At 28.3% G+C, this 17,978-nt stretch overlaps 1 protein-coding gene across 4 annotated transcripts; it reads left to right on the forward strand.

The window, feature by feature from the left end:
- The first annotated feature begins 1,646 nt into the window (after positions 1-1,646).
- Positions 1,647-17,972, forward strand: LOC117174644 (dual specificity protein phosphatase CDC14B-like). Of its 4 annotated transcripts, none has more exons than XM_033363921.1 (10): positions 1,647-2,158; positions 3,901-4,025; positions 4,140-4,405; positions 5,728-6,028; positions 6,118-6,487; positions 6,576-6,941; positions 9,621-9,707; positions 10,155-10,409; positions 14,187-14,447; positions 17,593-17,972. In XM_033363921.1, the coding sequence occupies exons 2-10, from the start codon at positions 3,950-3,952 to the stop codon at positions 17,633-17,635; spliced, it is 2,025 nt and encodes a 674-aa protein (XP_033219812.1). In that variant the 5' UTR covers positions 1,647-2,158; positions 3,901-3,949; the 3' UTR covers positions 17,636-17,972. The 4 variants fall into 4 exon arrangements, with proteins under 4 accessions (XP_033219812.1, XP_033219814.1, XP_033219811.1 ...); XM_033363923.1 differs by having other exon boundaries at positions 17,632-17,972; XM_033363920.1 differs by having other exon boundaries at positions 17,653-17,972.
- Positions 17,973-17,978: the final 6 nt, after the last annotated feature.

A 17,978-nucleotide genomic window follows, 5' to 3' on the forward strand; every position in this document is an offset into this window, starting at 1 on the left:
CATCTTTTATAGTTTAATTTTTAACCAAAAAGGACGAATTTTCAACAAAATAATTGAATCCAAGCCTTGATCACCATTTTAACCAATATCAATTAGTGACTGAATTCTAGCTATACAAAAAATAATAAAAAATTCAAAGTAAAAAATCAGTTGCCAATTTACCTCATTCAAATTTAGAAAGAACCAAACAGTTGTATTTTTAAATAAAATACATTTTTTTAAATTTGTTAATAAAAAAAATTTAAATCAAATTTTTTAATTTTCGTGCAAAAAAAAACTTATTTTATAATAAACAGGTGAATTTTTTAACCAAAAATATTATTTTTTAACAAAAATATTAATTATCAACCAAATAGTCGAATCTTCATACAAATAGATGAACTTTTTACTAAGAATCAATTTAAAAAAAGGAAGACTTTTTCACAAAATTGTTACATTTTAAAATGATGTTTTAACTTATATGACGAGCTTCAATTGGAATAATTAAGTTTTCAGTGAAAAAAAGCATTCTATGATAACAATAAAAAAAATAACTTTTAAACAAAATTTTTACATCTTTAATTAATTAGATCAATTTTGAGCTAAAATAAGGAACATTCCACTCAAAAAATCAACAAAGTATGTAGATTAACTTTTAATAAAGTAGTTGAATTTTCCATTAAAAAATATGAATACTCAAAAAAATGCATTGCTTGATATTTCAACCAAAAAATATTTTTATTTTAAATCCGAAAGATTTGAATTTATCTACCAAACTAGATGAACTTTTCATAGAAAGAACATTTTTGGTTCAAGTAAGTAAAACATTTTTCCAAATTGTTAAATTTTCATGTAAAAAAATGAATTTTTAACAGTGCAGATGCAACTTTAAGCAAATAGTCGAATTTTCTACCAAAATAGTGAAATTTTGCTTATACAAAAAAAAACGATTTTTTAATAGAAAGTCAGAAGCGGTTAAGCTTGAATAAAAAAGAATGATTTTTGAACAGAATTGTTGAATTTTCAACAAACTAGTTACGTTTTAACCAAATAATTAAATTTTCGAACAAGAAGATGAATGCTCAGCTAAAAATATAATCATAAACATTTTAAACAAAAATAATGAAATTTCAACGCAAAATAGTTGAATTTTCTTATTGAGTTTCATTAATTCAGTTTGAATATAAGTGGAAAAAAAAGAAAATTTTTACTTAGAAATTCAAGTAAATTTTCCACTGCACACCTTTTTCTTTATTATATTAATGTTAATATTAGCATTAAAATATCAATATTAATATATATTATTACATCATTAAATGTTTAAATTTAATGCTCAATAGAATTTTTTAAATATTTAAAATTTTCCCGCCAGAATATTAGAAATTCTGAAACGTTTTCAAATTTGTTTAAAACTTTACAATCCTATAAAAAAAATTATATCCATGTACACTTGTGATAAACAATCATTCTTTCCAAGTAAATAAAAAAAATGAAGGTCCATCACGTGTAATTGATCATGGTTGTCCCTCGGCTTGCAGACATTTTGGATTTTCCCCACCTCATTGTTCGTTATGCAACTCACAATGTGGCGCTAATCGCGCGCGTGGATTTTTCTCTACTCCCACTCAATCTATATGTTCTATTTTTTTTGTATCGCGCGTTCGTTTCAAAAAATCGTTCGTAACGATTTTAACGGATTTATGGTGCGGTCAATTATAGTGACGTAACGCTAGAAAATCAAACCGAAGACGAATTGTGGTGCGTGAAAACGGGAAAAGGGAGTTACGTGGGTAAAAATTGAATAGACGACATTGCGCCCACAATAGAGTGCGTAGTTTAGATGCGGATCGCATTATAGAAATCTGTGGGCGTGAAAGATGGGAGTACAGAAGATGCCCAAGATGGCAGCGAGACCAAAAACAACTCCGCAACAGCGGTGAATAATGACGCTCTCAGACCTTGCTGAATTAACATAATACGAACGACATAAGGATCGCGATAATGACGACAGGCTATCTGTGTGGATTTAGACTGAAATTACGAGAGAAACAAGAGATGCAGACCAGATATAGCAGATAGCGAACTTTTGAATCTCCTGCGTTGCTGGAGATTCGCTCCGAAATTCCAGTCTTAATCCATACTTGTAACCATTTAGGATCTTCTGACGAGAGTACTCGAGGTATTTTGGTATTTTAAGATATATTGTAGTTGTTAGAATTAGTGGTGAAAGTTGCGACGGTATTTTTAGAAAGGTGAGAGGTTTAGTTTCGCAGCAAATGTGAAGCAGTTTGAATTTTTTAGAACGTCTGCTGCTTTAATTAACGTTTTTTGTATCTGGGTCACGAGATTTTTAAGTGGTTGATCTTATTTACAGCAAGGTATGTGGTGCAGATAAAATCATATTATTATTTTAAGCAAATGGGAATAATTTATTTTTGAATTGAATGCTTTTTTGTTTGTTTTCTTTTGATTATTGACAGTTGAGACTATATAGATTCAAATTAGTCTTCTATTCTTAAATTTTGCAAACTATTAACTTTCAATGCCTTAAGTATTTAAAATATATACATCATTCTGTTTATTTTTAAATACCTTAAGCATATCAAATTCCACAGAAAAATGATTAAAACAATGTTTTTAAAAAAAATGAAAATTTGAAATGAAAACAAATTTGTCATTAACTTTATTTTTAATGCAGCATAAATATTATATCTCTTATTGTTTGTAAAAAAGTGGCTGTCATTAGTTATTGTTTTAATCAATTTTTTTTAACTGAGATGCTTTTAGAAAACTCCTATTTGTAATTGTGTCATCCGATCTTTTAGTTTGATTTTTTCGTACATACAGCACCTTTTGTTAAATTTTTGTTCTAGGGATAAAGTAATATATTTTCTTCGAATATCCATTCCTTTTTTGAAGATTATACATTTTTATTATTTTTATTGATGAATTATGACAGGGTAATTAAAAATCAGATTAGGGGTAAGTTGTGATATCTGTTGTTTGTTTTTCTTTTTTTATGTGAAATATGAAAATCTTTCAACCGTTCGAGGTTAGCTGGAGAGGTTAATGAACCCTATTTTCAATAAAAATGTAAGTACATAATAATAGAGAAATCCAATTTTAATATATACATTTACACGTACAAATAATTTTATAATCAATTTGAAACCAGTAAGTTTTTCATTTCAAATGCAAATTTGGTAATTATTTTTTTTGTTATTAATGTTCTTTTAAGTGAAAAAAATTTCGTATTGTAAGAATCATTGCGTGTTTTGTTAATAGTTACGAGAGTACAATCTTTTAAAATTGAAAAATTTAAGGTTTCTTACACGTGTCGTTGGCACTGCCAAAGAATTAAAAATATTTGATCAGGAAAGTTTTTGTTGATTAAAGAAGGGAACGTTTAAAAGTAGAAAGTCTACAAATAATTTTGACGAAATCTAAATGAAGAATCTTTTCAAATATTTAAAATATCATTAATCAATGCATAACTTTGTAATTTCGTATCACTCTATTGTAATACTCTCGTATTACTCTAACGGCTCTCAATTTCTGTAACCTTGAATAAAAATTCAATCATTCTCACATGCGCTGTAATAATTTACATAGATGTATCTGCACCACGAGATTTCTTGCATGCTAGTTATTTTACAATAGTCGTTTCAGAAACTGATCAATAAAAATAATATCCTGTAATTATATTACAAGATTAGTAAACTCCCTTTTAAATTAAAAATTATAATTAAACTAAAAAAATAAGTGAACGAACTAAATAATTATAATTGATGTTAGTTTTTTTTCTCTACCTGATCTTATATTAGTATTTCTGAAATATTGATTTTCATTTCAAATTGTGAGAATTTTAATAAGCGGTAAAATTAATAAAAGAAAATATAATACAATCATTTTCCTTTTCAGAATAAGTACGCGTTTATCTTCCATAGAATATAAAAAATCCTTTCTCTGCATGATTGTAAAACCACAAACAATCACAATGGAGGAGTTCAATAAAATTTTAATCGGCCCTGCTGAGATCATAAAAGGTATTAAAATAATAGAATCTCTGTATACGTAAATTCACATTCGTACAATTCTTTCTTTATTTTCTTCACTTTTATAATTTTGAAGTCCCAAATATATTTGTCTGCTCATTATAGATCGACTCTATTTCGTGACAGTGCGTTCATCAGAAAAGGCAAAAAATACAGCCAACACGCACTATTTTAGTGTAGACGATGAATTGGTATATGAAAACTTTTATGCGGACTTTGGTCCTTTAAACCTCGCTATGGTCTATCGATATTGTCAGAAAGTTAACAGGAAATTGAAAGCAGTTTCACTGAGTAAAAAGAAAATCGTCCATTACACGACGATGGATCCTGAAAAGAGAGTGAATGCTGCTTTCCTTGTCGGCTGTTTTGCGGTAAGCAAATTTGATAATTTTCATTTAGAATCAGTTATATATTTTAGAAATATATTTTAATTAATTTGTTGAATATTCAATAATTTTATTTTATAAATTTGGCGGAAATTACATATTTTTGGGTTAAAAAGCGCAACTATTTGGTTGAAATTTAATTTGTTTTTGTTGAGAAACCAACTATTTTATTGAAAATTCATATTTTTTAGTTGATTTCAAGAGTTTTTGGTATAAAATCAAACCTATTTTTTTATGGATAGATATATTTTGTTGAAATGTTTTTTGCGGAAAATTAATTTTTTCAACCGAAAATTGAACTATTCTATTTTTGGTTGAAAGTATATCTTCTTTAGTTAAAAGTTCCTACATTTTGTTGAATATTCGTCTTTTGTGATAAAATATAAATCTTCTTGGTGACTAATTCATCGCTTTGTTTGAAAATTTATTTCTTTGGTTGAAGGTCTAACTATTAGATTGAATGTTCATTTAAAAATTCAAATCTTTGGTTGAAAATTCATGTATGTTATTAAGAATTAATCTTTATTGAAATAAAATTAATTCTTCTGGTTGAAAATTTATCTGTTTAGTTGAAGATTAATTTCTTGGGTTCAGTCGTTTTTTCAGTATTCATTTTTAAAAGGAAAAATTAACAGTTCCATTTTTCGTCGTGACTTTATCTTTTATGATAGAAATTGATTTTTCTTGGTTGAAAACAATTCTTTGTTAAAAATATAATTTTTTTTAATTGGTTAAAAATTCGTATTTTTTGGTTTAACTCAAATGCTTTTGATTGAAAATTAAAATATTTTCGAATTAAAATATCAAAAATCACAATTTTGGATGAAAATTCATTTTTTTCGGATGATTAATTATTCTTGTTGAATTTTTTTTTTATTAAAGATTATTTTTTTAAACTGTGTATGACTGTTGTCACTAAAAGTGATTAATATTAATTTAGAAGCAAACCTTTTTCTGCATTTGCCTATTTTTTAAAATCAAATTTTAATATTTAAAGTAACTTCCTTTATTTAATAATACTTTTTTAAATTAACAAAAAAAAAAAACAATTTTAATAACTTTAAATTAAAAACTAATTCCTCATATACACAATAAAAAAAGCTGGGTCGCTAACGACCCACTGAACATAAATGAGTTAACACGATTGATTTCCTAGATGTAAGGTTGACTTTATACCTAAAAGAAACATTTAGAATGTTAAGGTAAAATGAAAAATTTGTCAGGGAAAAGTTAAGGAAAGTAAAGAAATTTCGAAATTGGGATTTTATAGCAAGCCTAATTCTAAGTGTCTTCTTTTCAATTTTCAGGTTCTTTATTGTAAACGCACAGGTGATGAGGCCTACGATCTCTTGACAAGTAGTCCAGATTCTCCGCCTTTTGAGATGTTTCGTGACGCCTCGTTGAGCGAACCCTGCTACAGAATAAACCTTAGAGATTGTCTCAGTGCCGTCTACAAGTGCCATCAACTTGGTTTCTTTAACTTTCGAGATTTTAATCTCAAAGAGTACGAATACTTCGAAAGGGTGGAGAACGGAGATTTGAATTGGATCCTTCCCGGGAAGTATATAGCTTTTTGCGGACCTCACGCCAGCTTCAAAATAGAGAATGGTAATTTCAAGGAATTATAATTTCAAATAAGCAAGCTTCCTATTTTTTCTAAAACTGTATAAATTTTGTGTATGTTTCCTTTTTTCCAGGTTATCTTCTGCACGCCCCAGAATCGTACTTCACGTACTTCCAACGCCACAACGTATCCACAATCGTTAGGTTAAACAAGAAAAGGTACGACGCTGCCAGCTTCACCGACGCGGGCTTCGAGCACAAGGAACTATTTTTTGTCGACGGATCGCCGCCAACAATCGCCATTGTTCGGCAATTTTTAAAAATCTCCGAGAGTGCGCCTGGTGCTATCGCCGTTCATTGCAAGGCTGGTCTTGGCAGAACGGGAACCTTGATAGGTTGCTATATTATGAAGCATTATCATTTGACCGCACACGAGACGATCGCCTGGATCAGAATTTGCAGGCCCGGTTCTGTGATCGGGCATCAACAGCAGTGGCTTGAAGAGTAAGGCAAAATGTCCTTCATTTAATCCTTGAATATTGTTTCATGGTTCAAAGTAGCAATGTATCAAAATGCGATAATTATCTTCCAGGAAAGAGGCATATCTCCATTCCCTCCGTAGGGAACCGTTGCGAGCAGAGAATGGAAATCCTGTCTGTGAATACGGGATTTACTCGAAGGTCGCTAGAGCTACGGGAGCTTCTTTGGCTGGCTTGAAGAACTCCCGAGTGGTACAAGATAATGTATCTGGGATTATGCATCGGGTGGATGCCATGAAATTGGAGGATCCCATTCCTGCTACGGCCGCAAGTGCGAGTGCTAATACTAAATTTTCAGTTTTTATCCCGGGCAAACAAACCCAGGGCGACAAGCTAAATCAAATCAAAGCCAGGAGGAGGACCGCGGTTCCTTCGAGTCCTGCGAACATCACTAATTCTACAAGACCTCCAATCGTCCAGTACGTAATTATAACTATCTTCATAGAAATAATTATCTACTTCAACCGAAAACATATATAGCTTTATTAGGGTGGCCGCTGAACCGTGAAACCGGGAAATGACAGTGGCTTTATTCTTTTGACCGGGCATTTTACAATTTTTTGGAAGTAAAATCTCTTCAAGTTCTATTTTAACCGTTTTTTTTTATTAAATAATTAGTTAAATTGTTATCTTTTTCAATTATGATATTATTCAGTTTAAACTGTGTAATTTAACAATCTTTTACTTCAAAAACTTACCATTTTAGATTTTTATTTTTAAGCGTAAATTTTTTATTTAAACCAATTTAAAATGCAATTTTGAAGACTTGAACAATTAAAAATTAAAAGCGTTTGAAGTTGAAAATTTTTGATAAAAAGCATTTTTATTTTATCAACAGTAAATATAAATAAATGATTTACTTGTTAAATGGATCTATATTTTTATTAAATGTGAAAAATAATTGATTTGACAAAAGCATTTGAAATCTTTTTAAAATTGAAGAATTTCCAAATTGTAACGTTAAAACTTAACTGTTTTAATTCGAAATTCTTAATCATTAAAAAATGCAAACGCACGATTGAAACTTAATAACAAATTTTGAAAATAAAAATAGCATCATAAAAATATATATATTTGTAATTAAAGGCTTTTATTAAGGTTGAAATATTATTTCAGTCTAAAATATTCCATTTTTAATCCATTAAATTTGAAATTGTTTAATTAAGAAAAAGAATAGCTATTTAATATTTAGCAATATTTTTCTGTTTATCTATGACGAGTACATTGAAACCAAATATTTAAAAATAAACATTTTTGAACTGAATTGTTTGACCTTGAATCGTTAAAATTTTGAAAAATTTTAAACTTTAAAAGTTACAATTTTAATTGTTCTGTTTGAAAAATGTTTCTTTTGTAGGGGGAATTGTTGAATTTTTATGTATGAATAACAATTCAACACTTATTATTTGTAAAAAAAATTGGAAATTATGTTAAATAATTTAAACGAAGTGTGTGTATCGAAAAAATTCGGCTATTCGTACCGAAATTTCGCTGTAAATAGCCACGGCCTGAGTTAAAACAAAATGTAGATTTTTCAGATTTAAAATAAAAAATTGAGAAGTTTTTTAAGATTTGTGAAAAACTTGAAAAATACATATATATTCTCTTAAGAGTCCTAGGAAAATTGAAAGCGAATAATTAATTTAAGAGAATATTTGAAAAAATTTTCAAAAGAGAAACTGGAATATTTTTAAGAAATTTTTTTTAATTTCCAAGATTTTCTACAAATTGTAGGAAAAATTCGATAAATATCTTTTAAAATTAATCAAATTTTTCCTACCATTTTTAGGGAATACTGCAAATTTAAAAAAATCTCTTTAAATAATTACTCAAAATTAAGGGCATGTGATACTTACAGTTTCCCCGGGTTTTTTTCCACAAAAATGAAAATTTTTAAAAACTGAATTCGGAGATGCTATAAAATATCATAACGGACGTCCGCGGACTCTTTTGGGGGATAATAACAAAAAAATTTATTGTGCTAAATAAAAATTTTATGCATATGTATTATTTGGAGGTTACGTCGTTTTTCATCTCTGCCTTTCCGATAATCTGGAAATTATTTATGAAATAAACTTTTTTAATTGCCTACAAAAAGGGTTAGTTCCGGGAGATTAGTTACTATGCTTATTTGTAAGTCCAAAGTTTTCGTCCAAAAATATTGTGTAGTTTGGAATTAACGCTCGGGTTAATTGTAACACACATAACCTCCAAATGTACACACGTTGTTAGCAATATCAAAAAAATTTTTGAAAAAAAAAACAAATAAAGTGTGCGGGGACGTCCGTTAGCATGTTCGCTATCATTTTCCAAATTTTGAACACAAAATATTGATTATTCTAGAAAAAAAGCCGTCGGAACCTAAAACTGGTAAAATCGATAATAATTCATAAGCTATTCAAATTGTAAAGAATTAAAAAATAATTTCACTTATAATTTAAGAAATGCTCAGTTAAAATTTTTTTTAAATTTTAAATGTTTCTAGCTTAAAATGGCTTAAAATGATATAATTTTGAAAATTATAAAGTTAATTAATTAATTGTTTAATTTAGAACAGGTAAAATCAAAAAATAGAAAAAGCTATATTTTTAGTACTGAATTTGAATATTTGAACTCTAGAATTGATGAAAGTTAAAAATTATAAATTTTGGTGTTTATCTGCATTTCATTTAAAATTGTTCAATTGTTCCAATTTTAAATGCCTTAATTTGTAGTTTATTTTTTATTACTACAAATGGAAAAATGTATAGCTTTAGAGTTCAAATTTTGTTTTTTTATTAAACGTGAAAAATGGTTGCTTGTCGGTAAATAACCGGGAATTTTATTCTTCGATTAAAATGGCCATCCTGTTTATTTCACAGATATGCTCTTATTTAAAGAAAAATCTTTTTTTTTTGTAGTTTCATATTCTGTTACAAAATCACCTTTGTTTGTTTTGAATACGTTTAAGTCGATTATTTTATTAGGAGTTTACTTACTCATTATCGATTTCTAGCCTTGTAAAAAAAAATTTCAAAAAGAATTCTAAAAGCCTCGACTAAAAATGTAGTATTTTATCTTATAATTAAACGATATTTAATTACAATTTTCATTTATAGTCCCTACTTAGAACCTCTACTCCACAGCAGAGGTACGAAAGAAGTCCGACGAAATATAACTCCACCATCAGCAATAGTCGACAGAAGGTTCGTGCAAAACCCTACATTCTTTTCTTTAAAAATTTGCCTGTAGAGTTGATATTTCAAAAAATGGAGAGAGGCTTTAAACCTGCATAAGTTGCGGACCATTCAACTTCGATCTTTGCTAAATCATTGATTTAATTAACCTTTAATTTTGAGAGTCTGGAGATAAATATCTTTGCGTGACGAAACAAATCTGATTAAATTTACCTCTGTTACTTCGCACGCGAAACAGCAATCAGACTTCATTTTTGGTTCCGTATTCTATGATAAAGAATTCGTTAAACTAAAAATATAGAAGAAATATAAAATTTAAATCTATTTCATTGTGCTTAATTTCACGAGTAGTTTGAATTTGCTCTGCAACTTAGAAACGAAACTTTGCCAACTTTTATCCCGCAATTGCACTCAAGCACTGCTTTAAATGCCTTCCCCTTTTCTTGCAATCTGTAGAAAAATTCGGATGGCGAGCAATAACTCCAAGCCTCTACGTCATACGATAACCAAACCAGCAACCCAAATCCACGACAACAATAACTCTGCTACCACCACCAATCCTGTTACGAATTCAATATCCAAACCTGTCACGAGAAACAGTCCGAAAAATGAGGAGCAACCGAAGATTTCGTCTACGATTCATACCTTACAAATTAATCTGAGCAAGAATAATTTGGAAGATCGCCTCGCACGTTATCACTCTCTTAGGCAGTAAGTTAGATTGCTTTGCTTTCGCTGGATCGGGAAATCAAAATATATACTTCACTCATAAATTATCAGGCCATCTAAATTCGATCAATTTTCAATACACTGTTTCCAAAAAGTTCAAGTCAAATGCCCATTGATTTCTTGCAAGTTTGTATCTTTTACCGTAAATAGGGCCTAAAATGTTTCAAATTTCGGACTACGTGCCTTTTTTAATAAGATTTCCCCCCGCTTACAAGAAGGAGCGAAAAAAGACACGCTTGATAACCTCGCTTTGAAATCCAAAATTTTGTTTTAAAAAAAAATAAATTTTTTTCATCAGAATATAGGAATACATTCTTTTAAATAAAATGAATTAATTTTGAACGAAATAGCTGAATTTTTAACTAAAAATATAAGTTTTATCCAAAAAGATAAATTTTCCATCGAAAAGATGAATTTTCAATAAAATACATGAATTTTCAACAAAAAAAGTTAATGTTTCAGTAATTTTTAATTCAGTTAAAAAAAAAATTAATTTTCAGTCCAAAAAATCAAATTCTCAGGCAAAGATATGCATCTTCAACAACAATTAAAAAAAATTGAATTCAATCAAAAATTGCAAATTTTCAGAAAAATGGTTAAATCCTCTACCAAAAAAGAGATAATTTATACCAAAAAAAATGTGAAATTTCTACCAAAGAAAATGAATTATCGAAACACAAGGGGAATTTTAACCAAAAAGATAAATTTTCTATCGAAAAGACGAATTTTCAATAAAATACATGAATTTTCAACAAAAAAAAGATAATGTTTCAGTAATTTTCAATTCAGTTAAAAAAATTAATTTTCAGTCCAAAAAATCAAATTCTCAGGCATCTTCAACAACAATTAAAAAAAATTAAATTCAATCAAAAAATGCAAATTTTCATAAAAATGGTTAAATCCTCTACCAAAAAAGACATAATTTGAACCAAAAAAAAAATGTGAAATTTCTACCAAAGAAAATGAATTATCGAAACACAAGGGGAATTTTAACCAAGCAAGATGTTTTAGTCAAGAAATAAAATAAAAAGACAACTAAATTATTCAATTTAAAATGAATTTCCTATCCAAAAAGAAGAATTGTCAAAAAAGTCAAGTTTTTTAAAGAGTTTCTTATTATAACCCGGGATAGAATAATTTTCAACCAAATGGTTGAATTTTTTACTACAAAAGATAAGTTTCCAGGGAAAAATTTAATCGTTTATTTTTTAGTTTAAAACACCAATTTAAAAAAAAATGTAACGAGTAAAATTCAGCCAAACGGATCAGTTGTATACCAATTTGTTGAATTTTTTGGCCAAAGAGGCGAAATTTCTACAAAAGAGTGGAATTTCTCAACCCCAATAAAAGTAATTTTCAACAAAAAAAGTTAATTGACAACCGACCGCTTGAATTTTCAACTAAAATCATCAATTGTTAGCCAAAAGAATTAGTTTTTTTACAAAGTAATTGAACTTCTTTCCAATTAGTTGATTTTTCTACCAAACAAGATGAATTCTCAATGTCACAAGAAATATGTAGTTTATATTTCAACTAAAAAGATTATTTTTCTACCAAAAAGAAAACTTCAACGAAATACGTGAATTTTCAATCAAATTGTTGAATTTTCAACAAAAACACTACATTTTCAACCAAAATTGGGTTCTATTAATAATTCAATTCGCATTTAAGTGGAAAACGAGGAAAAGAGCGGAATAAGAATTAAAATTTTGATCATTTATAGCCGAAAGAATGATAATCGCCGTAAACATTGAAGCTAGCAACGCAACTTATTATCGGCAAGAAAATGAGAGTGCTTTGGATTTTAAGTTGAAAAAGAAAGTAAAGAAAAAATGGTAGCTCAATCAATGAAAGATCATTTCAAAGGTCAAAATGTTATGCGTCAATTAGCCTGAAACGAATATTTCAAACAAAGTTTGATAGCTTTGAGGCCTGAAAATCGGATAAAACGGAAGGAAATTTAGCAGCTATTAACCGCCGCAAACTTTGAAGCATAGTTTTTTATTGAAAAAGTAATAGGAAAAATGGAGAAAAATTCATGGTGGTGCTTCAAACATTTTTCCTATTATTATTTCAATAAGAAACTATGCTCCAAGGTTCGCTGTCGTTATACGCAATCAAAGCTATAAAAATTTGTTTGGCATATTCGTTTCATGCTCATTAAAGTACTTACGTTTTTAAAGTGAAAGCCAGAGGAGTCGAATTTTCTCGCCGATGGTAGTTATTATTTTTGCAGTAACATGAAGCTTTAAATAAGTAACTTTTGGTTCTTCAGTTCTGAAAGTAGCTGCATATTACTGTATTTAACAATTTTGTTGAAAATTGTTTGTTTTTTTTGTTAGAAATTAATTTTTTTAACTGAACATTTAACGATTCATTCTTTCTTTATAAATTCATCATTTTCAGTTGAAAATTCTTGTTTCTGTGTTGAAAATTCATGTATTTTGTTGAAATTTAGTTCTCCAATATAAATTGAAAATTCAACACATGTTGAAAAGTCCCCTTTTTTAATTGAATTTAACTGTCTTTGATTAAAAATTAAAATCTTTTTCGATTGTAATGTCAACTACTACATTTCTATTTAAGTATTCATCTTTTTGGAATACGAATTCGATTACTTGGTTGAAAGTTAAACTTTTTTTTATTAAAAATTAATTTTTTTGGTTTAAAGAACCATCATTTGAATTGAAAATTCATCTTTATGGTTGAAAACTCGTTTTTTCATTGGCTGCAAATTTAACTTTTCCAGTTGAAACTTTAGCTATTTTTTTAAGAATTTGTTTCACTTTTTTAACTGAAAATGTAACTATTTCAATTAAATATTCCATTATTTTAGTTCAAAATTCATCTCTATGGTTGAATATCAACTTTGTAACTAAAAAAACTAACTATTCATCTTTTAGGTTGAAAATTCAATAATTCTAGATAAAGATTAATCATATTAGTTATAATTTCATTTTTTTAAATTTGAAATTGAATTATCCCAGTTGAAGATTGATTATTTCAGTTGAAACTTCATCACCATTCCAGTTGAAGATGTATCGTTTGAACAGAAAATGAAGCTATTCCAATTGAATAGTTGATTATTATCATTATTATGACTATTTTGTTGAAAAGTATTTTTTTTTGTAGAAAAATAATTTTCTCGTTTAAAAATTAATCTTGGTGTTCGATAATTAATCTTCTTCATTGAAAATTTAAGTATTTCAATAAAATATTCATTTTAGCTGAAAATTATTTTTTGTTTTAATTAATCTGTTGCAGTAGAATATTTATTATTTTAGTTAAGAAGTTATCACTGGCTTAGAAAGTTTGTTGTGTAGGATTATTTTTTTAAACTGAAAATTGAAAAATTTAATTTTTGGTTGAAAACTGATATTTTTCAGTTGAAAATGCAACTATTTGGTTGAAAATTAGACTTACTTTATTGAAAATTCAATTATTTAGTTTAAAAAGTTAGATATTTGAAGCGGTTTGAGTAAAAATCCTAGTTTTATTTTAACTATGTCCATTTATTAAAAAAAAAAAATTTTTATCAAGTTGGGGGCTAAATTTAGTGTCACTTTTAGGGAACTTGAAGTTATTAAAAAAAAAGGTAACTTACTCAGCACTGGATTCAACACACCTATAATTTGTTAAGTAAAGCAGATGGCCTGATAAGTCCTTAAGATTCTCTTTCAAGATTCATTGAAATGTGTAATCTAGAATGAATTTCGCATGATGCAAAAGTCGATATAATGGATTCGTAAACCTTTGTAGAAATGGTGGGCTGGTGAATATTAGTGAACATCCGGCCCAACGAGTAAGACCTAAACCAGCTACTCAGATCCAAAGTAGCAAGGTTGTGACAACCATCCCGGTTATCAGCTCCGTTTCTTCAACGAAGCCTGTCACGAGAAGTAGTGTGAGGACTTTGCGAGTAACGGAAACCAACGCCACAGCCTTGCCTGCAACAATTCCGTTAAGCGAACGCAATCTCAGAGCTGCTGATCGCATTACTCGCTACTATTCCCTCAAGCAGTAAGTCTTAACGCAAATGTAACTTTTCCAGGTTTACTAATTATTATCATGCCTCTTAACTCACTTTCATTCTTTACTTTCTTTGCCTGGTTCGCAGAGCTTTTCATCTTTTGCTTTCTCATGATTTTCTTTGCACTCTTTTCTTTCTGCACTTTCTTTGGTGGTGACTAATGCGGGTTAGCATTGGGAGGGTTAGTAGGAAGTCAAAGTCCACTGGTTACATTTATTAATTTAAATAGTCAAGTGCTAGGTTTTTTTCCAGCGAAATTATTTTACAGAATGCTTCTGACTGGAAAGCCTGCAAGTTATAGGGATTTTTTGTTAAAAGAAGAGGTTTTTCCATGGTGTTAAGGTTGAAAATTTATCATTTGTTATTTTAGATTTCGAATTTCTATTTGTTATCTTTTAAATTTTGAAGTAAATTCTGTAAATATTTATTTATTCTTATAAAAGTAGCATTTATATTTTTATATATAATATTTATATTTATAATATAAAGTACCTTATAAATGTATAGGACTTTTAATAATTTACTTTGAATAAAATAGATATAGGAATTTTCGAATTTTCGAAATGGTCAATTTTATAATCTTAAAAATTCGAATCTTTTAATTTGGAACGCATGAAAGTTATATTAGGGGCATTCCATGTCAAAGGCATCAAGTGGGTCATTGTTTTTTTATTTTTTGTTATTTTATAGTGATTGGGGTACTATATATAATGATGTCAAAGCTTTTTGGAAAATATGCAATATTTTAGCCGAATTCTTACTTGAAACTTTGAGTTTTTAAAATTGGACTAAACATTACAATTTTTTATCTCAGTTACTATTTATCAGACAGAAAAATTCTGTATACAACTACACATAGAAAAAGTTTAAATTTTAGAAATTAAGAAAAAATTTCATAATATATGTGCAATAATTTTTATTCTTATTTTTCAACCCAAGGTGTATAGTGAACTTATAAAATAAATATAAATTTAAAAGTCTCCTAAAGTTGTCCACGAAGCTGAAAAATATTTGGTTCAAACTGTTTGAAATTGCTCAAAAATGCTGACAATCAGTGTAACTTCTTTCTGGAATACTCATCAATCAGCAAAAAAATTTTTCTTAAAGATGAACAAGACTATGAGATTTCATTTCATAATATTTTCGTCACAATATATGTTAAAATAATATTTAAATATGACTTATTACATATTAACTATCTTTTTAAACATCATCAAATTTAATAAACAAATTAACTTTTTACCTGTTATTGAATAGATATTGCTTTCAGTTTTTCGGTATATTTTCGTTTAAATATTTTGTTAATCAATTAACGATTTGGCCTACTTTTTAATGCATAAACATAGCTTTTTTAAACGAAATCTGAAACAACAATAATGTGTATATGATACAAAAAAATATCTGAATTGTTGATTTTTTTAACTAAATTGGTTGAAACCATTAACAATTTTGATCGGAAAATAATTTATTATCGAAAAATAATACTGAAAATTAATATGTAAGATATGTAAGAAGTCGTAATTAAATATTATTATAATTTGTTTACAAAAAGTTAAATTTTTTATATTTGCTCACCAATGTAAGTGAGCATTCCTAGAAACGATTTACGCTACTTTTAAACATTTTTTAGCAGTTGCAAACAGTTTGAATAAAGTAGGAGACTTAAATTATCGACAATAGCCCATTTTTTTCACAACCGAAAAACTTCAAAAATACATATATATTTTGTAATTGTAAAAATGTGGTATAATTTTTAAAACTTCAGCTATTAATATCTACCAGAATGTTTAAAATTTTCCATAATTAATTAGTAGCCCAGCTACTATACAATAACAGAAAAACTCGATGACATTTTTGTTGCCATTGACGTGGAGTGAACTATTACGGTTTAAATGTAAAAACAAAACTCGAAAGGCTTTACATTTTAAAAACTATAGAATTAAAAAAAAAACGAAATTTTGATGCTTTGAAAGTGAGAGTCGTGAATTTTGGATACACGTCTAATTGTAACCCTTCAATTGTTATGAACAAACTATGAGTGCCTTCAATTTTTTAAACATTAAAGTTTAATATCATAAATGATTAAATCTAGAAAATGTGGTCGCTTGAAATTATGAAAAGAATTACCATTGAAAGTTTGACAAACTTACGTATTTTTAAATATCAATGATTAATTAAATGTAATCAAGTTATATTTCCCTGACTAAAAAGATGGGGACCTAATTTAAAGAACAAACAAAATGTATTTGTTATCTGTTTTAATACACAAAGACTAGAATTTTTTAATTCGTAATTTGTGGACTTTGATACTTAATAACTCTTTGCAGGACTCGATTTCTTTTGCAAGAACAATATTAGATTGTGTAAATATTGTATTCAAGGCAATTGTCGTATTTTATGAAACATTACCTGAATTGTAACTCAACATTCCAGAGAATTATATAAATATTAACTTGCTCTCACTTCCAAGTCCTATAAAGAAGTTAAAATCTACGGGGTAAGGTACCGACGGCACGTTCAAAAACGCATGTATTTTGCGACTTTCATTTAAATTTGATTTTATCATGTGTGTTTTACTGAATGTAGGGATGGGCAATATTTTAGATTTAATTAAGTTTTCTTTAGAAAGGTGTACAGTATTATTTGTTTTCTATTAGCCTATAAAGTTTTTCTACTATTTCCGATCTCTAGATATACGGCATTTTAAATATTATTTCATTAGTATAAATTTCTAGAGTTTTTTAATATCTCTTCAATCTTAATTCCGGGTTTTCTTTTTTGAAAATATATATTTTTTTTAGATTGAAAGTGTCTATTATTCTCTTGACTCTTTGCATCTGAGATCTTTTTTATTTCTATCCTAGATTAGGCTCTAAAATATTTAAAATTGAATTTAAAAAATCTGAGAGATTCTCTTACACCACGATTTTTAATTTTGCTTAAAGTTATTCTTGTTTTTCTGTATTTCAGCACAATATAAAGTACCTGAACTTGTTGCTCATCCCTGCTCGAATCGTTAATAGCTATTTTTGTAGTTTTTAATTGAAATTAGACGAAAGAAAGCCGAGAAGTAAATGAGACTAGCATCCGAGTGGCTAACGTACCGACCCCGTTTGTTTTTTCTCTAACTTGCAGTGCGCGCACGACAAAAAGTTACAAAAAAGCATTTATCAGATGACTAACCGATATTCTCAGTGGCGTTGGAGAGAGCACACCTGTTTCCCGGGCATCTCGCCAGCGTCGAAGATCTCATCGCTTAAACCCCATCATTCAATAAAGTAACACAATCATCTGAATCCTCGATATCTCGGAGTTCACGTCTCATCCGCCTACGCGAAGAGAGATACTTTCCTTATACATATATTTTTTGCACTACTGACCGCAGTGAAAGAGCGAATGCTAAGATTTCTAGGATTCTAGTATTTAACGCGTAGGTTTTAGAAGTAAACAAATTGTGTCTCTAATTTTTAAAAATGTAACTTATCTATTAAGGAAAGATATTATTTTCTGGCTGCAAGTGA

The sequence above is a fragment of the Belonocnema kinseyi genome, chromosome 6, assembly GCF_010883055.1.
Source record: "Belonocnema kinseyi isolate 2016_QV_RU_SX_M_011 chromosome 6, B_treatae_v1, whole genome shotgun sequence".
NCBI classification, from domain to species: domain Eukaryota; kingdom Metazoa; phylum Arthropoda; class Insecta; order Hymenoptera; family Cynipidae; genus Belonocnema; species Belonocnema kinseyi.